This window comes from Euphorbia lathyris, chromosome 10 (assembly GCF_963576675.1).
Source record: "Euphorbia lathyris chromosome 10, ddEupLath1.1, whole genome shotgun sequence".
NCBI lineage: Eukaryota > Viridiplantae > Streptophyta > Magnoliopsida > Malpighiales > Euphorbiaceae > Euphorbia > Euphorbia lathyris.
This window is the reverse complement of record NC_088919.1, coordinates 10,952,476-10,975,577: the sequence shown is the minus strand read 5'-3', so window position 1 is coordinate 10,975,577 and position 23,102 is coordinate 10,952,476. Positions and strand designations below refer to the sequence as shown.

The following is a 23,102-nucleotide window of genomic DNA, read 5'->3' as shown; positions in this document are numbered from 1 at the left end:
CCTTCAAATAGGCGAATCCAAGGTACAAGTAACTGTAAGAAAGAATTACTTTGTACAAGATGTGGTTCTCAAATATATGGAGTTACTAATGAACCTGTGAACAACAATATATCGACAGAAGTTCCTAGAGCGGTAACATTTTCAGAATTTAAGTTAAAACAAAAACCATCTCCTAAAGAAATACCTTTGTTGGAATACATTTTCTCAAATGCAAGTTCCAGGTATAATTTTAAAACTCTTTTTGAAATTTCTCTTTACATTAATTGTTGGAGTTGTTATTGTTTTCTAAAAAAAACGATTGTATTTCATCTAATACAGCGAAGTTATAGCTCAAACCGATAATTGTTCACTACGTCGGTATGATTTTCGTTTTCTTGGACCAAATGAAGAATTAGAATTGGAGGTATTATTTGTAAATAAATATCTAAAATATTGAATACTTTTTTTTGGTAACTCTAAAATATTGAATATAATATATGGTGTTGATCTTTTTACATATTAACAGGTTGTTACAATGGTGTCATCATTATTGACGGACCATGCAAGGTCAACAGCAGGAAAAGGTGGAAAAAGAAACTGGTATCTACCGACAAGAATTACAGTAGACTTTTTTTTATAATTTTTGTTTTGATACACTTATATGTCATTGTGAGTACCAACCTTTTATATTTCTCCAAACACAGCAACCACACTTGCCTAATTACAATATACCATTGTCCAAAACATGGGAACGTTTGAAATATTTCGAGCGCTACATGGGGGAACTTCATGAATGCAATGAAGTAAGCATCTAGATAGAAATAACTTCAAGTTTTGTATATAATTCTAATGCTCAAATTCTAATGTTGAAGACGTCTTTCAGATTTATATCCCTATTTTACATAGCAGTCACTTCATTCTAGCCCGAATTTTAATAGACAAGAGAGTAGTAGATGTTTGGGATTCGTTGGCTCTTCCCGATAGACCAATATTTCAAAAGAATTTGATTGTTGACATTGTAAGTTTTATTTGTTTTTTTAATGCTACTCCAGTTCACAAAATAATTATTATCTTGATATAAAATAATGTATATGAATAAATGCAGTTACGTGCTTTAGACATGGGCTTTAAGGAACAACTAAAAAGCAAACCCGCAGATTACAACTTCGCTAGCTTTAAAGTTGTCCGTGGAAAAAATGTTCCTAGACAACCAAATAATTTCGACTGTGGAGTGTTTGTCATTTTATTTATGATCAAGTATTGTCAGTTTGATTCAAGCACTTTTCAGGTAATATTTATAATATCAATTGAGAATTCAGTTTTTTTTAGTACATACATTACACTTTATTAATTATATTTTTCTTCCGTTTGTTTTGTAGTTCAATTCTAATAAAGAAAGGTGTCGAATAGCTTGGTGGATTGCGAAGTCCGACTACAATAAGATAAAAACCGAACTATTAGAAAAAGTACAATCATTTATTTGAATTACAATCGTTATTGTGTTTTTTTGAAAACTATTGTGAACGAATTACTACGTGCGGATTAATTGGTTGTACGTACCATTAGAATCGTTTTGATATATGTATTTTTTTTTGTTGTTAATATTTATTCTTAATGCTTCACAAATTGCCAATTCTTAATTCTCTAATACTTAAATAATTCAATTATGTTAGAATAATTGCACTTATTTGATAATTAAAAATATTTAACATAAACATTGTAACGACTTGCTCCGTTCTTTTCGTTATGCTAATACAATATTAGTGATACTAATAACATGAATAATTTACCACATTAATTTTATACAAAACAACATGTAAAAAAACACAAATTAATATTTCTAAAACGTCATATAATACCAAATGGATGGATTACTGTTTCATATCATTTTTAAAAAGTGAAGTTCAATCATATAGTACCAAAGGGAGTGATTAATATTTCATATTCAATCATATAGTACCAAAGGGTGGGACTAATATTTCATATTCTTTTTAAAAATTATAAGTTCAAAAAAATATAAATAGGGAGTGATTAATATTTCATATTCTCACTAAAAATTATAAGTTTAAACAAATATAAATTACTCAAAAAATAAAAATGAGATTTTTGGGGTTCGAAACACCAACCTCTCTATTTTAAATGAAACGTCCAAACCAACTCTTCCAATTCAATTCATTGCAAGGATTCTACATAATCTAAAAATAAAGGTGTTTTGGGGGTTACAAAAAGTAATTAATCTTGACTAAACTGTCCATTATTATCGTTGGGGATACGAAAATTTCAATTTAAATTAAACACAAACCCTATATCGGATTATTGTAAACATATTATCAACAAATTTCACTTCCACTACCATTGTTTTCATATCTCAAAGAATTCAAAGAACTGCCATTGTTTAAAGGATATGGAGAGCTCCAAACAGCCTGTTGATTATGAAGACGCTGAGGGAGACATGAGGAAGGGACAACCGAGGTCATCGAAGATGAGTTGATTGTAGAAACTGGGGCTGATGGAAAATGGATCGAACCAGATATTGCAGAATGGAACAGCCTCCTTGCTTTTCTGCAAATCGACAAAGATCCAATGAACATACAGTTATCGGACTTCGATAATAAAAGATTTGTAAGTGTTAACCAAGCTGAATCTTTTTACACGTTATATGCAAAGCTTGTGGGATTTAGTGTTAGGAAAAAGTTAAAAAGGAAAGACAAAAACAATGATATAATTGTTAGAAGTTGGGTTTGCTCTTGCGAAGGTAAACGAGAAGCAAAATATTGTAATACAGAAAATAGGACTCGGGAAGTACGTCCTGTAACAAGATTGATGTGTGAAGCGCAGTTCAGAATTAATATGGATAAAAAAGAAAAAAATTGGATAGTTAAATGCTTCGAGACTAGCCATACACACAAACTAGCAGAAGAGAGCGAAAAAATATTTCTGAGGTCTCACAGAAAAACCGATGATTCTACCAAGGAGCATGCATTTTCAATGAAAAAAGCCGGAATTAATACATTTCAATGTTACAATTACTTTGTAGAACAAACTGGTCATTGGAAAGATGTAGGATTCCTGAAAAAAGACCTGTACAGGGCAATTGCAAAAGATAATTCAAATTTGGATGATACGGACACAAATAGAGCTATGTGTTTACTTGAATAAAAAAAAAAGGATCAGATGATAAGTTTTTCTACAAGTTCGAAGTAGATGAGGATAGACGACTAAGAAATTTATTCTGGTCTGAAGGGAGTTGCCAAATCGATTACAAATTGTTTGGCAATTGTTTGTCTTTTGATGCTACGTACAAGACTAACAGGTATGTTTTCATAACCCCTTTTTTATTTACAATAAAATCTAATAAGTTTTTATTATTGGATCTCTTCTTTGTATCTGATTCATAATACGCCTTGCAGGTACGGAAAACCTTTGGTTATTCTACTTAGATCAAACAATCATGACAAGACATGTGTGGCTATTGGAAACATTTTTAGGGTGTATGGATGGCAAGATGTCGAATACAGTGCTAACGGATGGTTGCAGATCAATGAGTAAGGCACTAGAATCTATAATGTCGGGAATTCCACGTCGTATTTGCTCGTGGCACATATTGAAAAATGCAGTTGCACATATTAAAGCCTCAGGTTTCAATACAGAATTTAGAAAGTTTATTTTCAGGTAATAAATTGTATATATGGTTTTAAGTTTACGATCCCTTAGATACTAATTTAATTACTGATTTCAATACTGATTAAGTCGTTTATATTTTTTTGTAACATACTAGATACTACGAAGAGGTCGAATGGGAGATTAAATGGAATGAGATGGTAGAAGGATACAATTTGGAAGATAATGCATGGATAGAAGCACAATATGCAACAAGAAAGCAATGGGCAGACACTTTTCTTCGTGGTCATTATTTTGGCGGTGCAAAAGCTACGGGCCGATGCGAGTCAATGAACTCTTTGTTGAAAAAAGACTTGGATAACAGAGTATCATTGTGGAAGTTCTTCAGACATTTTGAGTTATCTCTGTCAATGTTGCACTTCAACGAGATGGAAGAGCACTACATAACCAATATGACCGAAACATTGCCCAACCAAAATTCGATGCCAAGTGTGGAGGATGATGTTTCTTCAATTTTTACGAGGGAAATTTATAAAAGGATAAAGCGGGAGATGCAACGCTCAGACAAATATATTACCATCATTGCCCGTGAGGAGAATCAAACTGTTTGTAAGTTAAAAACATTCGGGAGTAAAGGGGCAAAGCGCACGGTTAGGATTTCTGATGATCGAGCAAAAGTCTAATGCGATTGCTATTCATTTGAGACGAAAGGAATTCCATGCAGACATGTTTTTGCTTGTATGAAGAATTTGGAGATACTGAATTTCCCTGAATGTTTGGTGAATCGTCGTTGGCTGAAAGATGCTAAACATTTTGATTATTTAAACAACCATTCGGAAAGAAAGTACCCTCATCCAGAATCAGCTAGAAATTTGAGGTACGGAACACTATCAAAGAATTGTGGTATAACTTCATACCTTGCTTCAAGATCAGACGAATCTTTTGAACGGGCTATGAAAGTTATAACTGATTTGAATGTGGAATTGTCCAAATACCCCCCAGAGGACGACAGCCAACATCGTCAAAATGCTGAAGGAACGTTTCATGATGATGTTTTGGACTCCAATCTTAGCAAACCAAAGGGTCGACCTACCAATGCTACGTCGCTTAAATCAAAGAAGGTTGCTTCTTCATCAAATCCCTAGAACAAAGGCCAGACCAAAAGAAAAAGAAGTACTCCTAACCATTGTAATACGTGTGGTCGGACTGGTCATGATTCAAGGAATTGTCATAAATTTAAGCAAGACGATTCGGGAGAGAACTCTGATAGCCATTGATTAGTTCATCAAATGTTATTATTAACTTTTTGTACCTTTTTATTGCTCATTTAATATTAGTTACAACATAATTTAACAATGTTATATGTCATGGTTGTTATTTTTAGTTACAACATAAGATCTATAATGTTATATCTCGTGGTTGTTATATCTTTCATTTAATTAAACAATTTTTAACTCATACTGGAGTTAGAAATAATTGTGAACAATTGAGTTAGACATATTACATAAGGAGATTACAAGTCTAAATAGTATAGATTTTAGTAATAGTTATACGCTTTTGATATGTATTGCATAAGAAGACATCTTCTTCTTACTTATGTTTCAAATTTCTGCAAAATATGTATAGATAATAGTTATACGCTTTTGATATGTATTGCATAAGAAGACATCTTCTTCTTACTTATGTTTCAAATTTCTGCAAAATATGCATACATCTTCTTGATCATATTCCTGGTTACAAATTGTTGCATTTCACATAATTGAAGCATCCACACCTTCATATATCCATAGTTTTATCACTTCCATAGTTTTATCACTTCCATGTAGACATCTTCTTGATCATACTCCAATCCCAAATTTCCAATTCTACTTGTATATCCCAAATCAGAAATTAATCGACTACAGAATTATATAAATCAACTTAAACCCATAAGGACATGAATGAAATCAGAAATATAAATATTGGTCGAAATCGGAATCCAAAATCGATTTATAAATCAATGATAAATATCAAATGAAATCGAAATACCTTCCATATGTATTTCGAACCAGAAAAATTTAACGATATGGATTTCGAATCAGCCAGAAAAAATTAACAAGAGGGATATGTATTAATTATAACGATATGGATCTCAAATCAACCGGAAAAATTAACATAAAAAGACCGTAAAGAAAGAAATGGATTTAGTATCCATGAGTAAGATTAATACTCGAATTATTAAAGAACCAGACACCATAGCCATATCGATGGATGGTGAAGAAGAAGAATTTATTGTGGTGAGAGAAACCTTTATTAAAAAACGTAATAGTATTTATCATGGAGAGAGACATATGCATCTAGGTAACTTGGTAACCTGCTATAGCAGGTTACCTAATTAGTCCCCATGGGTGGAGAGTCACCATTGAGAACTCCTCCATATATATATATATATATATATATACAAATTACAGTCTAATTATTTCCCTCCATATAGAGGGTAAATATGTCATACAGTCTAATTCTGCTAGGCTCCTTACTCGATAGGGATAATCTCTTTGGTTTTTTTTTCTTTTAAAAAAAAGGACACGGGGGACACGTTTTTTCTGTGTCGAGTGCGATTCCAACCATGTTCCCGACGAGTCCGACACCGGCACTCTAACCCCTCGGAAAAGTCGCTGCTTCATAGACTATCATAAATAAAAAGAACCTAAAACATAGTTGTAATAGCAAGAAAAAAGTGCTCTTATCATATGAATCAGATATGGCTGTTAAATAGAAAATGCCATTTAGTCCTTGAAATTTGAAAACCTTGAAAAAGAGGAGTTAAGCTTTATTATTAGCAAGATTATCTAAATTGATCTAAAAAGTTATCTACTGATTATATATGCTAATTGACTTCAAACTCTTTTTGTACCCTCAATATCAAATCGTGACTCAAACTCCTGAAAAAAAAAAAAAAAAAAAAAATCTACGTAGTTACTAATCGTCTTTTAATATGTCTAAATACCATAAAATTCTAATCTTAAATTGAAACCGAATACTCCCATAAGTTGACATCATACTTTGAGATGAAATCATCCTTGCATCCTACAAATTAAAAAGAAAGATTCCATAAGACAAATATACTAAAAGAATTAACATATAAAATAGCAACAATATTAAATAAGATCTGAGTTGATTGAGTTATTAATACCTCTTTTTAAGGCATATCCATCAATTGAAACATCATTGTCGCTTTCATATTTACTTGCAACAACAGAACGATCAAACCCGATTCGTAAAGGACATGTTGTTTTAGTATGTCCTGGTATTCTGCAAGTACCACACTTTTTTGCTTGTCTACTTTTAGTTCTCACACGTTTTGGATCATGAACTCCTTCAAACTGTCCACTAGGCATACGCAAATGGTTTTCTTCTTCCAAACGCCTAATCATTTTTGTCACCTCACTCATAACTTCGTTGAACCTTGTAGTGGATTTGCAGGCAAGTTGGCACATTCTCTTACAAATAAAAGTCAAAGCATCGTATCGCATCAAACACAATGCATCATCAGAAATAGCATCTTTAGCAGCTGTATCTAACGAATCAAATATTTTTTTGCTAATTTCATCAATATTTTGGTTTCCTACACTTGGTGAACAACAAGTACTTGCATTTCCAGCAAAATTTTCTTGGGTAGACTGAAAATCTCCGGTACATTCTTCTCCATTATGCATATTGTCAACATCCATCGATTTATCTGAATCATAAGTTAGGCCACTTTTAACTGTATCTCCCATCAATTTGCATACGTAAATGAAATGATTAATCAACAACCTAAGTAAATCAACTAAGAAATTGATAGCTAGTCTTTTTTCTAAACAATTAAATCAACAATAACTACAAACATATATGAAAAATAATATATATATATTTCACAATATAATGGAAACCCATAGACCAAATATGCAAGGAAAACAAGTATCCTAAGACCGAGGCCTGTGATGGTTTGAAGATTGTTTAAAAGATGTTTAAAAGATGTTTTGATGTGTAAAAGATTAGTATAGATTTGAATTTCATTAGCTTGAGTGATGCAGAATGTATTTTACTTGAGAAATTGATTGGGATTAGGATTGTAAATGAGCCGAGTCGCTTATGAGCGGCTTGGTGGTCGACTCGATAAAAGCTAGGTTCGACTCGGCTCGATTTGTAAACGAGCCGTTCGTGAGCACGATTGGCTTGCTCAGTTCGTAAACAAGCCGAGTTTGAGTAAGCCAAAGCTCGTGAGCAAGCTCGATTAGAACATTTATGAACAAATTTTAGTTTTGTAGAAAACTATATAGCTTTGTGTTAGTTCACAAATATCTAAACTTAATATTGTTTCATTTGCTATTAGATGAGTTTGTTCACTAACATAATAAATGAGAAATAGACGAACTATTTGTAAGCATCTTGTTTATTTATTCATGAACTTTACTTGTAAGTTTGTTTATGTACATATTTAAGGAGCTATTTGCAAACAATTCATGGATAGATAATTTTCTTAATGAACCTAGTTCAAAGAGGAAGCTATTTGCATATGGTTTTCATTGACTTGGAGAAAGCATATGATACAGAGTGTTGGGCAGTGAAACACTGCCACATCCATAAGATGTCGGTGGCGGAGATGCGTATGTTGAGATGGATGTGTGGTCATACGAGAAAGGACCGGGTGCGTAATGAAAGAATTAGGACAAAAGTAGGGGTCACATCTATTGAGAATAAAATGAGAGAAAACCGACTAAGGTGGTTTGGCCATGTGAGACGTAGAGCGCTTGATGCGCCGGTTAGGAGAACCGAAGAGTGGCAAAGGGATGTAGTGGTGAGGGGTAGGGGAAGACCTAAGCAAACTTGGAGGAGGGTGATCGAGAGTGATATGAGTTTACTGGGAATTGAGGAAAATATGGTAGTGGATAGGACGGAGTGGAGGGAGCGAATCTGTGTCGCTGACACAACTTGATTTTCACGGTTTTATATGATGGTTCATGTTAGCCGACCCCGAATCATTTCGGGACTAAGGCTTTGTTGTTGTTGGAGAAAGCATATGATAAGGTACCAAGGGAAGTACTTTGGTGGGCCTTGATAAGGAAAGGCATTTCGCGGAAATATATTGACATCATAAAGGACATGTATGAGGGAGCATGCACGAGTGTGCGTACTAGTGTTGGGATGACTGAAGAGTTCCCTATTACGATTGGAGTGCATCAAGGTTCCGCACTAAACCCATTTCTTTTTGCCATCGTTATGGATGAACTAACAAGTTCACTTCAAGATGGTATACCATGGTGCATGCTGTTTGCAGATGATATTGTGTTGGTTGATGAGACAAAAGAAGGAGTGGAGAGGAAGTTGGAACTATGGAGACAAACTCTAGAATCTAGAGGCTTTAAGTTAAGCCGAAGTAAAACAGAATATTTGGAGTGTAAGTTTAGCGGCCATAGGAGTAGAGAGGCAGGGACAATCACCCTAGATGGGAGAGTTGCTCAGGCCTCAGATTGCTTCCGGTATTTAGGATCTATTATCCAAACGGATGGAGAAGTAGATGGAGATGTTGCTCATAGGATTTAAGCTGGTTGGTCGAAGTAGAAGAGTGCTACGAGTTTCCTTTGTGACCCCGGCATGCCTAATAGATTGAAGGGAAAATTCTACCACACGGCAATTAGACCAACATTGTTATATGGTACGGAGTGTTGGGCAGTGAAACACTGTCACATCCATAAGATGTCGGTGGCGGAGATGCGTATGTTGAGATGGATGTGTGGTCATACGAGAAAGGATCGGGTGAGTAACGAAATAATTAGGACAAAAGTAGGGGTCACATCTATTGAGAATAAAATGAGAGAAAACCGACTAAGGTGGTTTGCCCATGTGAGACGTAGAGCGCTTGATGCGCCGGTTAGGAGAACCGAAGAGTGGCAAAGGAATGTAGTGGTGAGGGGTAGGGGAAGACCTAAGCAAACTTGGAGGAGGGTGATCGAGAGTGATATGAGTTTACTGGGAATTGAGGAAAATATGGTAGTGGATAGGACGGAGTGGAGGGGGCAAATTTGTGTCGCTGACACGACTTGATTTCACGGTTTTATATGATGGTTCATGTTAGCCGACCCCGAATCATTTCGGGACTAAGGCTTTGTTGTTGTTGTTGTTGTTGTAACCTAGTTCAAAGAGGATTTTGGGTCCGAAACAAGCTCGAAGCTCGGTTCGAACTCATTTATTTTCTAATGAGCTGAGCCGAAAGCTCGGCTCGGTCTCGAGCTCGTTAATTTTATAGCAAACCAAGTTTGAACAGGCCAAACCTCGGCTCGGCTGATAATAGCCCTAATTGAGATAGTGATGACATGGTCATCAAACAGTAGCATTTCTTTGATTTTAGTTATCTAATAAGTTGAGTGGAATTTTCAGAAAAATCATGCTTTCTATATATATTTTTGACATTGCAATTAAACTATGGATGAAATCTATTTTTGAATTTCACTTGGACATTAGACATTTATTCAGAGGTTTTAAACATTCAGCAGGTTGCAGGTTATAATTTAGGACACCATTGAATATAGATTCTAACTAGCCGATGGGGTAATTAACATGACGCTTTAATGTTCGCAAATGTTCTAATAAATTAAATGAAAATCTATAGCTTAGAATTCCATATTAATCATGAATGATAGTGTTTGCACCATAATTAAAAGATATTTAAGCTTCATTCTGAATATCCTAAATCGTCTAATTTTGGATGACATATAAACTATGTTGCACAGAAACTCTTTGTCACTAGCGATTTCACGTTTTTTGTCCGTTTCCATTTCCGTTTTCTAACTATATTTTTATAGAAACAATGTTTCCCGGTATCCGTTTCTGTGTCAGTTTCCGCACAACATAGCATATAAATAAAACATCATCTCCTTTATAGATGTGCTGAAATATTGAAACTTAAATTTTAAGTCGAGAATCATATAACATGGCTCCCAAGTTCTATGTTTAACAAATGAAGAAAAAGAAAAAAATATTAACTACAATTACCCTGTATTTGCTTTCTTACTCATAATTAATCATCAATTAGAAAAACTGCCAATAAAATATTAAAGAACTTTCCTCTAAACTTATCATCATTAAGCAACTAATAAGTTCTGGTTAAACTTAAATTTTAATCTAATCTAATCTTGTAAGGATCTAATCTAATCTTGTAAGGAAATGCAGATTTAACCTTAATGTATGAAATAGTGCAAATCTAAACCTAACGTTTCAAACAAAATTAAAAAAAAACTGGTTTGCCTATTATTTCATAGTCAATTCAGACTTCCAAATATAAATTATGTCTGCGATATTTAATGTATAATAAAATTACAAAAATTCTGTTACGAAAATGCTTCGACAAACTTGTTTGGAAGTTTAGATATGTCCTTTCGAATTTTTCACAAAAATTGGTTATATTTACATCATTTCAAACATTACAACTACATCTACACTTCGCTTGAGTAATCATGCCATTTCAGAATATATATTTTTGACGAATAAGAAACACCAAAATCTTATAATTTTCAAATGTTATTTCACAGAATCATGACTTCTGCAGCAATTTGGTTGGTTATATGAAACTCAAAGTCAAATTGATTCTAAAATTGGTTAGGTCAAATCGTAAAACCACCAAATCAAAACTCAATTTCAACATTTAAACTCAATTTGAAAGAAAGAACTTGCAAGCTTCAACAGTTAGGGATTGGGAAGAAATTATACATTTCAAGTGAATTTGATTAACTGATGCAACAATGTAATTGAAAAGTTCATTCACAAAACAAAATGGAGAGGAGAGCAAATCACAAACCTGCAAAACAACTCAGAATCTGTTTGCCTCAGTCGACGGTGAGAGAAGCGGCAGTAGTGAGGAACCACCGGTGGAGTCTGAGTCCTAGGACCAGCGATGAACAGACGACCGTTTAGGTTTGGGATTTCTGAATCGGTGAAATAAGATTTGGATTTGATGAATCGGTGAAATCGCGTAGATAGGATTTGAAAGACAATCCTATAGAAAAATTTCTCTGTTTCTGTTTAACAAAACCGCCCAATTTTCGTTTAAAATGAGAAGGGATAAGTTGCAAATTAACCCTATCATTTTTTAGGAAGTACAGATTTACCCTAATAAACTAAATACAATTTTATATTTTTATTAGGGATAAGTTATCAAAATAGGTCTATGGTTTTTGAGAAAATATCAATTTAGCCTTTACATACGAAATTTAACATTTAAAAATAGTATCAATTTAAGACTCGATAACATCATATTACTTCGTTAAGTTCTGTCAATTGTACGTAAAGAGAGAAATTACAACTTAACGGAATAATATGAATGATGTTTCACATTTCGTTATCAAGGTCTAAATATGTACATTTTTTTAAACGTTAAGTCTACATTTATGTTATTTTGTACGTAGAACCTATATTGATACTTTTCGAAAAACCGTAGATCTATTTTGATACCTTATCCCTTAATATTATCAAGCAAAATCAATTTTACCTACATCTATCATAAAATTTAAATTGAATGATTTACTATTATTTGACTAGCTATTTAATTGTTGTAAAGTGAGACTTAATTTAGGTAAACTTGTTATTTTATAAAAAAAACGTCAACTTTATGGGAAAAAAAAGAGTTTTACATTGGGTAAATTACATACGTGGTGTACAACTTTTACCCATTTTCATACTTTGATGTACAACCTTCTAGTGACATTCCACTAAAGTGTACAACAGGTAAAAATGACCGGTCAACCCTGTTAACTACTTGGTCAACGTAACACCTCATCAATTTTCACAACTTAAAAATTAAATATGGTCCCCACATATTATTAAATTACTTTTATACCCTTAATAAAAAAAGAATTCCCTAATTCTATCTTTTCTATTTTTTCACATTTTCTATCTCTAAATTTTATTTTATTCAAATCCATTTTTTCCACTGATATCTCTCTCTAAAACCTCTCTCTCTCCTCTCTCTCTCTCCTGCTTATCTCTTATATGCTCTGCTCTCCTCTCCTTGTTAAATATACCAGCTTCGTTCTTTTTTTTTTTCAAATGCGTTCTAAAATTTATTAGTTACCTATAAATACATTTTAATTTCAAAACAAAAAGAAAGGAAGAAAAAAAAAAGGAAAAAAGAAAAACCGACAGCCATTGAAGTTGAATCACACGCATCGCAGCTTGTTGAAGCCTTCCCCGTTTCGATTTCGGATGCGAATTCTTTCAAACCTGCAATTGAATTACGAGTACTAATTTCCCTCACTGCTGATCTCCATGTATTGCTGCTTTCCCATGCCCTCACCTCCACCGCCGTTGAGATTGCTCCCTCATCTTCTTGTTCTTCGTGTTCAAGTCTCACTACTGATCTCCACGTAGTGCAGATTTTGGAAGAAATGATTCCAAGAGTCAAGATGTGGACCATAAGAGAGAAGGAAATGAGAGGAAAGGCCACAATGATTTTTCTTCGGTTCCTGACTATGAAAAAAAGGAGAGTATATAAAAGTAATTTAATAATACGTGGAAACCATTTTTAATTTGTAAGAATTTAAAATTAATGAGGTGTCACCTTGACCAAGTGGTTAACATGGTTGACCGGTTATTTTAAACTGGTGTACACTTTAGTGGGAGATCACTAGAAGGTTGTATACTTTAATGTGTAAAATTGAAGGTTGTACACCAAAATGTGAAAATAGGTAAAGGTTGTACACTACATAGACCTCTTGATAATTGAATTTAAGGGTTAAGGGTAGATGGAAAGGGTAAAATTGAATTTTACCTTTTAATCATTGTATATTGTTTCTTTTACATAAAGTTGTTAATGGTAAAATTATATTATTTTAGACGTTAAGGGTAAAATTGTTCCCGTCTATAAACGTAGACAATTTTACACCTTATTATCCCTTCTTTTAATTTGGTAAATATGGATAATGTAGATGCATAATAATTGAAGTAATTTTAGATGAATACATGTGTCCGTAAAAGTTATTTTTGCTAAATCAATTTTTTTTTTTTTTTTAATTATATACACATATTATCATCTGAGTGATGAAAAACCAATTTTTACGTACCACTATAAAACTTTTCAAAATTAAACTTAGATTTAAACTATAAACCTAAAATTGAATCATTTTTATTGTCTATCGTATATTAATGAAGTTAAATTTTGTAACTAGATACAAACTCAAAGTTTTAATTAACCATCATAAACTTTAATTTATTGGAAACAAGACTACTCCAACTAACTCAAAAGAATCCTCATTAGTAGCAGCAGACCACCGAAAAAAGAAATCTCTGGAAAGCCAAAAGGGTAAAGAGGCGCGCCATTTCTCTTCTCTCTTTTTACGGTCCACTCTAGACCATGAGATACGTCAAGGGGCACCAACTGTGCTGATGACCAAGGTAGGCTACCTTAAATAGCCCACCTTGAGAGGCAAGAGGGGAGCTTCCTGCCCCTAAGGAAGAGGAGCCGAAACCATCAATGGTAGGGGTCCCCCCCTTGTTTATAGGTATTGCAATCGAGATAGCGTTTGAGATTATTTATGCGTTGAGGTATTTTAATCAAGATGCATGCACTCTTCCCTTGTATCACTTGAATGTTATTTTCCTCTACAAATTATGTTACCTGATGCAACGAGTGTGTATTCTAGAATGTATAATCTTGTTAAGGTACTAGAGTTGAATATTTGACGGAAAAGAATGCCCGTAATTGTAAGAAATGAAGAGAAGGTATAATCTTGCTCAGGTACTAGAGTTGAGTATTTGACAGAAAAGAATGTCCGTAATTGTAAGAAATGAAGAGAATGAGCTACCGTGCAGACATGTTTGAATCCTGATGCATGGAAAACTTAATTAGATCTCACAAAAACGGACTAAAATCATGCGTGAATTTCTCTCCCTATATGTACAATGTGAGGTTGTTTGAGGCTCAGACAAAGGAGCATATCAACAGATATACCGAACCATGGTAAATGCGTACCACCGTACCGTAAGCGTGAGTATAGAAGTAGAAAAAGCAGCAACTTCATGATTAATCAAGCTTTTCGGGGAGACGGTCAAGTCGTTGACTACCAGATACTCGGGGCCATGATGTATACAAGTGTGGTGTGGACCGTAAATTGTCAAATGGCACTCTCAATAAATTACTTCACGTGGATCCAACACTTCTTTATTATCCACCCCATTGACAAGCCTACTTTCAAAAGTTTACCGATTCTTCTTAAGATTGGAAGTGAAACTCGATGGTTTTGCATCCTGTCTCCGAGAAGTTGTAATGATGAAAAGGAAAGTTTCTACGAGCATTCCACCCACTAATCCAAGTATACCTCCAGCTGCACTCTGGATTTAAAAACGTGTAATAATCAACAAATCCAAATACTCTCTGAAACTCCATATTGTCATACATGGATAGATTTCGGTAAGAATATATATCGAAAGTGTCTTACCATTGCAGGACTGCGGCCAAATAATGCCCTGAATGCTGCATATCCCACCAGGTACCCAGTAAACATGATAATGGCAACATGTAATCCTGCACAGATTCATAAAAGCACTCGAAATTAGAAGAAAAATGAGACACAGCAACATTGTGATTTCTGGAATTGAGTCCCAGGACCGATCATGAGATTTTGGAGGCGTAGGGGCAAAGTAGCAAATAAAGGTCCTAATGAATAAATACAAGTAAAAAATAAATTGAAAAATCAATTATAGAAAAGAATAATAACTTAAAAATGATATATTTTTATTACAGATAACAAGGAATCTAAATACATCCAATTTCATATAAAAAAATATTTTTTTTTCTTTTGCATTCAGTACCGAGTTGCTCATACAAAAGTTTATCTACGAGCATTTCTAGATGAAAAGCTGTAACATATTTCTCTCAATAAAAAATTGTTAAACCATTTAACATTTCTTGTAAGGCTGATAATCTCAAATAGTTTTTCAATAATCTAAACTTTGAAAAATTTATTTCAGCAGATACAATAATGGTCACGGGCATAGTTAGGAGTATTTGAAAAGCAATTGAAATATTTCGATAATAATATACTGGTTTGACAAACTCAAAAATTTCAATTGCAACCCTTTCGTTTCTGAAAAAAAATAAAAATCATCCCCATCAACTTGCGAAAAGTTATTATAAGAAAATGTAATCATAATTATTTTTGGTGCATCTTTTGGAATTTTAATTTGTGTACTTTATTTTACAAAAATTTATTTTTGGACCCATCTCCCCCTTGTTTCTAGAGGTCTGCTGCTATTTGTTTAGATTTAGAATTATGTTTATAGCCATTACATCTTTTAAGATTTAATTTTTGTATTGTTATTTTAAAAATATGTTTTTGGGCCCCTCCCTCCCTTGGGCCCTGGGCAGCCGCTCCTCCTGCCCATGCCCAGGAACGGCCCTGTTGAGTCCTAACAACTCCTAATATGAAGACCCCTGGCGAAAGTTCTAAGGGGTGTAAAAGCATCACGTCAGTCTAAAAATGAATTTTAAGCTATGAAACAAAATCAAGTATTCAAGTGCAAAATGTAGATGCATAAATGACAATATGGGGAAAAAATTTCTCTTCCCACATTGTTGATATCAAAACATCTAAATCACAGGCATAGTTATTAATGGCGCGCACAAGGCTCAAGGCCTAGCGCCTCACCACCCTCCATGGCACGCACTAGGCGCGCCTTTGTGCACCAAGGCACGGAGATCAGAGGCGTGCCATGGTGCGCCTCGGTGGCATATGTATGTATTTAGGGTTTTTTAAAGTGTTTTATTGTAGGTTTATGTTCACCCTTGGATTAGATACATCTAAGGGTAAAAAATAAACAAAGAAAGGAAACAAAAAAGATACACGTCAACACAATGATCTAATAAACTTCCGCTTTTTTTACTGTTTAGTTCTAGTGCTATGTGCTCTGATTCTTAATTGATATTTGATTTATTCCACTGTGTTTGTACTTAGAATTGTGTTTGCATTCAATTATTATGCACGTGCACAAACAGAATTGAGATTGATATTTAGTTGATTCCACAACGTCTGCACTTTGTACTTTGTTCATACAAACAGAATTATCTTCGCCTATGCACACAATCATTATGCTAATGCAGATGTACAAACACTTAAACAAACGTTACAATTATGTTATGCATGTGTACAAACAGAATATTGTCATGGTTTACTTAGTATTTATAACATTTTGATTTAGAATTTAGAATTTCTTATAGTTTAAATATTATCATTTATAGTTTTATAAATTTTATTTTTGTTAATGCGCCTTCTGTCGCTTTGGCGCACGCCATGGCTCCAGGACCCCTTGTACCTTAGTGTGCCATGTGCCTTTACATGATTGAGAATTAGGTTTGTGTCTATTTAGAAGACATCAACAAATTAATTACAAGTCACAAACACTATATTGCACTTCAAACACATGACAAACGAAGTTTGAACACTCACTGAAGCGATGAAACAAATACTTATATATCAGGATTGGATAGGATTGAAATTATCAAGAGTTCTTCGATATCAATTCATAAGGTTATACAGAAGCCAAATTATACTCTCAAGTATTAAATTAGCTTTTTGTGAGTTAGTAATGGATTGAACTTTTAAGACCTATCCTCACTGTTGTTAGAATCGTACAATTCACGATTCGAGTCGAGTCAGCTCCATTTCAAGCCGACTCTATAGGCAGAATTGGAAATCATCAAGAATCGGTGGTGAATCGGACAACTCGGTTCATGAGTCACGATTCACAAAATGAGGATTTCGATTCACGAGTCGAATCTCGATTTGACAACTATGCCCGTCTTACATATGATCATACAATACAAAACAATAAGGACTCTCCTTACCCACGCTCACACCATGCCCTCAGCAATCAGAGGACTAATGCAATGATCCAACTAAGTATGTTTTATACAAACTGAGGATTTGATTGAGCTAGGAGGATAGATAGTCATGGTATGTAAACTAGGAACACTCTAAAATTATGTGAAATGAGAACATTTACGACAACATAAAGCATTTTCCATAATGAAACCAAAACTAAAATTTAGCTAAATAATAAGTATGAATTCAAATGATACTAAAATATTTAAAATAATCAACGTGAGTATAGTAACAGTTACCAAAACCAAGCTGATCCTTATAAGAGGAGAAAGGCTCGTTGTCATCTTTCCTGGGTGTAATATCCTTTACAAGCTCTTGATATGCTTTCCTCTCTGCCAATTCCTCAAGTTTCCTAAGTCTAGCTTTTAACTCTTCACTCTAAACCAATCCCAAAAGAGAGAAAAGAAATTACTGTTAGACAAGAATTAAGAATAAAACTGCTGACAGCTAGACAAGAATAAATATGACAAATTATTTACGTAATTTACACTAAGTACCACTGTTATTAGAATCTGACGATTCGATTCGATTCGATTCAGCTCTATTTCGAGCCGAATCTATAGTGTGAATCTAAATTAGAACAACAAAATCTTACTATTCGCGATTCGAATCATCCGATTCGATTCAATTCAGCTCTATTTCGAACCGGATTTTCATCATTGTTCATCAAAACTTCAACAACACTAACTACTAAACCCACTTCCCTCTAGTCCGATTGTTATTTATCAAATTATCAACTCAAACTAGTTTCATTCTATCATTATCAAGAGTGAGAAGCTCAAACTCTAAATATCCACTAAGCTATAAACAGAGTTCGGTTTGTGAATTAGTTTTATTAGGATTGCATTTGCATTAGATTTGAAGTTTAAGTAATTGGTTATATGATTTCTTTTTTGACTTTAAAATTGTATTTCTAGTCTAAAATTTGATAATATTTTGAGTTCAACATGATAAATATTTTTTTTTATAATATTATGAATTTGAACCAATCTTAAGATTCGATTCAATTCACGAGTCACGATTCACAAAATGTGGATTTCGATTTGACAACTATGCTATGTACAAGTATTTTCTGTTCCATTTTTTGTTAGTGAAAAATGGAGGAAAAGTTTAGATTGTAAAATAGCAAAAACATTATTGACAAGCATTATAATACCTCTGAATTTTAAATGAAAACAGATAGTACATATTTTAATTGCAATTTTCGACATAGCCCTCCATTTTCAGGAAACCAAACAGAAAGCATTGATAGCATATACGTATATAAGAAACAATATAACGATTACTAAGGCTAACCTTTTCTCTGGGCTTTGGACTGATAAAAATGAGTTCAGATCCAGATAAAAGAGAGGTCAAGTGAGGTCTTGTTGACGGCTGAGACGCTATCCATATAGTACGGAGAGAGTTATAAGGCAGTTTAGTTTGAGGGATGAGGTCAGAAGCAAGATCTCGTAGTTGCAGAGAGAGTTTCTTCTTTGGTAGCTGAGAGAAGAAAGGAACGAATAGGTTCGGTGGATGATATGGTCAGTCCAACTGGGTTTACGGGCTCTTTCATTTCGTATGCTCCTGGTTTTCAGCGAGAGACAACCTAGAAACTCAGAGAAGATAATGAATTAAACATTAAATATCAATCCATTCAATTAAATTAATACATTTAATTTTATAGGGATAAGGTCCAAATTTGCTTCCAATAGATTATAAAATGATAAAATTTTGTCCTCAAATTTTCCAACATAGAGCAATTTTGAGCAACCATTGACTGCTTGTTGAAGTGCAAAAAATACAGCCGATATGAGTTGGGTTAAAAATTCTTCTGCCCTTACCCAGGCCAAAGATGATGCTGTTTTGGCCTGGGCTGGGGTAAAAGAAACTGCAAAGCGTTTCATCTGCTGAAGTGCAATCAACAACCCGCAGATGAAGATGGAAGGGGTATTTACTGAACCACCCTTATAAAGGGTGGTTCCCGATGGTTGAGAATGCTCGGACACCCCATGCCCCTGCCTCCACCTATAGGCCCCAGGTAAGAATCCCGTTTTATAAAATCTATTATTTGGGCCAAAATTGCACTGTTTACCATTATCTACGCCAAAATTGCTCCAAGTTAGAAACTTTAAGGATAAAAAGTTTACTGTTTCTTACGTATATATGCACATCCCCAAAAATATTAAAGGGAAATTCAGACCTTATCCCAATTTCAAATTGAGATTTGAGATATTAACAAAAAAAAAAAGTGGTTGTGCTTGTCATAAATAATTCACAAGTATATAGAGACTGAAAATAATTGGACAGCAATCAACCAACAAGTATACTAAAAAGTAGAAACTAAAAAGATTTGGAAAGTTTGAATATCGAATTTATATCTATCAATCTAACATGAGACGTCACTCATATTACTCCAGTTTAACTATCACCTATTTGTAATTGTTGCTTCAAGTTCTGAAAAAACCACCCGCAATTGCATGAACGACGTGTCAAGTTCCGTTATCAAGACCTAAAGTGGTACTATTTTGTACGCAGAGCCTAAATTGATACTCCCAAAAACCTTAGTACTATTTTGGTATCTTATCCCTAGTATAATATTAAAACAACCAATTTAGCATAGGTGTCAAATTAGCATAGTAGAATCTACATTAGAATACCAACATTCATTTTCCCATTCCTTTTCAATTTCCTCTTTAACTCGTATCTTAAATTCAGTATTGATTGTGTAAGAAACCCTTCCTCTTCCTTTTCCTTCCTACTCACATCTTAAATTTAGTATTGATTATCTTAGAAACCCTTTCTCTTCTTTTTCCTTCCTACTTAAATTCTGATATCACCCATTCTAAACCAAGATACAAAATTCCCTTTTCACTGAACCATTTCCATTACTGAATCAAACTTGAACTTTTGGCCACACAAATTGATGAAACCTCAGATTGTAATCTATCAAACAAAGAAACTAGGCTTAATATATTATTTGCCCCCTGAAACTTTCCAAAAAACTTCATTGACCCCTTGCACTTTCAAAGTGTTCCGATAGCTCCTCAGCTTGCTTAAAATATCGACATAGCTTCCCCAACTTGGTTAAAAGTGTAGTCCATTAATAACTTGGTTGTAAGTTGCATGCATAATACACATAATAGATTAAAAAATTCTCTCATATTAGACCCCATACACTGACCTTAGTCGTTTTCCAAGGTACGTTTTCCGGGTGCAACTTACTTTTTTGCCAGCTAGTGATAAATTGACTACATTTAAGCAAAGTTGAGGTACATTTTAAGCCAGTTGAAGGGCTATTGGGGGCCAATCAAGGACAAGTTCAAAGCCAGATGATGTATTAAGCCAACAAACTAAATACACCGAAATTATCGATTGAACCTCTGTCAATGAATAATATTACTGATTTAATTGTGTTTCAAGTTCATCCTCACATATCACAGATAAGTACTGAACTATACTTCAGGAATTTCTGCTTAGTCAACAGAATTCAAACCCCTAACTCCATATTTATGCAAAATCTAAAATCAAAAATCACATGATGCAACCATAACTAAACCAAAGATATTTAGGGATTACTATTAGTACCTTAAACCAAAATTGATCTACTCTAGTGATGCAGATGCTGATGAAGGAGTCAGGACTCTTCGGCGATGGAGGTTCAGTTGACGAGTGACTAAATCGATCAAAGATGAATCGCTGCCTGTAACTGTGATCTGCTTGCCAGAAACGAGGGGTCTCCACGAACGATCGTCGTTTTTCTGATGGTTTTTCCGCTTCTCACAGCTGCTCTTTTCACACCTTTCTGGATATCTTTGGTTAATCGGATTGAAAGAGAAAAGTAATTTGAAACTGTGAGTCGGCTTGTTAGAGCATCTCCAGTGACGATGGTCAAAACTTAGCCTTTGTTTAGGTGTTTGGAGGTTAATGGATGTGAGAGCTAAAAGAGCTAATGGAAAGGCAAGAGAACTGATGGGATGGAAAGTTAAAAATTAACTTGTTTGGAAGTTTATAGGATATAAATGGGGTTAAATATTTAACCTTGTTTAGAAGTTTAAACATGGAAGAGATGGAAGGTTAAATTTACTCTGCAGAGATAAGAAATTTTAAAAAAGTTTACGTTATTCCCATTAACCCCTAATTTGGAGGTTAGAGTTTGGAGGTTAGAGGGAGTAAATATTTAACCTCATTAACCTCCATTTACTCTCAAAAATTAACTCACAAACAAAGTTAACTTAATACTTAACCTTCCATTACTCTCATTTACTCTCATTAACCTCCTCCCAAACAAGGGCTTAACCCCTAATTCTAAAATATAACTAGTATTATGCCCGCGCGTTGTGCGGGTGGATAAATTTTTTGTACAATTATTTAAGATTGTTTAATTTTTTTTAATTTTATATCATTTACATATAATGATATTAATATTATTTTTAAAATAATCGAAATTTATAAAGATACCTTTATAATTGTTTGATAATTGTTTGAAAGTTGTTGAAGTTGTAATCTATTGCCCATGTTAACATATTTGCAATTTCTTTTTCCATTCTTATATAATGTTTTTTCGAAAAAATCTTGCAATTCTTAAAATTGTAAGTATCATTAAAATTGAGGAATATTTTTGTAAGTATCGTTAAAATTGATGATAATATCTAAAATTGAAAATGAAATTATAATTTTTCATTTTTTATCGTGCTTGAAAATTAAATTACAAATTCCCAAACATAAATTATATTATTGTAATTGTAAATGATAAATGATAACTGAAACCAAACCAAATAACTTAAATTGTAAAAACACACAAACTTTTCATCAAAAAAAAAAAAAACACAAACTTCAAATTGTCTTATTAAAACTATAAAGTAGTAATTCAATTGAAATCCCCTAAAGTTGAGACCAAACTTAAAGCTTCTCACGAAAATAATTTCATTGAAAAGCTAAGTTTGCTTATTGCCGACTTTGAAATGTCATTCCTTCTCTTTTTTTCGCATTTGAATTGTTTTCATCTTCTGATACCTGATTCCTTCATTTGAATCTTTTGGCTCTTTCTCTTCTCCATGCTCCTAATATAAAATAAAGAACAAAATATGTCATGTTTGAAAGTAACTTTAGATACAATAAAATAATTGATTATTAGTGTAATTTTACTTGTTCATAATTTCTTCGACTTCGAGAATGTTGAAATTCAAATATATCTTGGTTGATGTAGTCGAAGATACTGTATATTGACCTCCAATTAAAAAATATTTTATTTATTACATACATATATATTTGTATCTATTTAGTAATTGTGCTTACCCAAATACTTCTTTACGGTCATTGATGTTAAAATAAATAACCAATGGTTGATCTTTTGTGGAAATTGACATTCCATCAAAATCTATGGCTACTTTCCCTCACATTGTGGCTCTAATCATTTTTCCTCTATAATTAAGCAACCAAGTATAAATATATAGACTTATTTTGATAAAAATAAGGAAAATTAAATTAAATTACAAAAAATTTAATTACATATCGTACTCATAATTCATCCGCCCGAGATCTACTTTTTTTTCTTTTCACTAACATCAATTTCATTGATCGAGATTATTGCTTTGATTCTTCCAACAATATCTGCAAAATTAGCATCGT

The 23,102-nt window shown here is 33.5% G+C and overlaps 1 protein-coding gene and 1 pseudogene across 1 annotated transcript; both read right to left on the bottom strand.

Annotated features, from left to right (window-relative positions):
• Window positions 1-6,587: 6,587 nt before the first annotated feature.
• On the bottom strand, window positions 6,588-11,605 carry LOC136209767 (uncharacterized). The gene is made up of 3 exons (XM_066001350.1): window positions 11,417-11,605; window positions 6,773-7,318; window positions 6,588-6,666 (listed from the first exon to the last, which is right to left on the bottom strand). The coding sequence occupies exons 2-3, from the start codon at window positions 7,308-7,310 to the stop codon at window positions 6,602-6,604; spliced, it is 603 nt and encodes a 200-aa protein (XP_065857422.1). The 5' UTR covers window positions 7,311-7,318; window positions 11,417-11,605; the 3' UTR covers window positions 6,588-6,601.
• Window positions 11,606-14,002: 2,397 nt separating this feature from the next.
• LOC136209332 (uncharacterized) lies at window positions 14,003-19,076 on the bottom strand (annotated as a pseudogene).
• Window positions 19,077-23,102: the final 4,026 nt, after the last annotated feature.

What these genes read in the sequence shown, in the direction of transcription:
- LOC136209767 (XM_066001350.1), bottom strand. Translation starts at nt 7,310, where the DNA reads ATGGATGTTGACAATATGCATAATGGAGAAGAATGTACCGGAGATTTT. An exon ending in TGGATATGCCTTAAAAAGAG is followed by an intron (nt 6,667 to 6,772) that starts GTATTAATAACT and finishes TTTAATTTGTAG; the next exon opens with GATGCAAGGATGATTTCATC.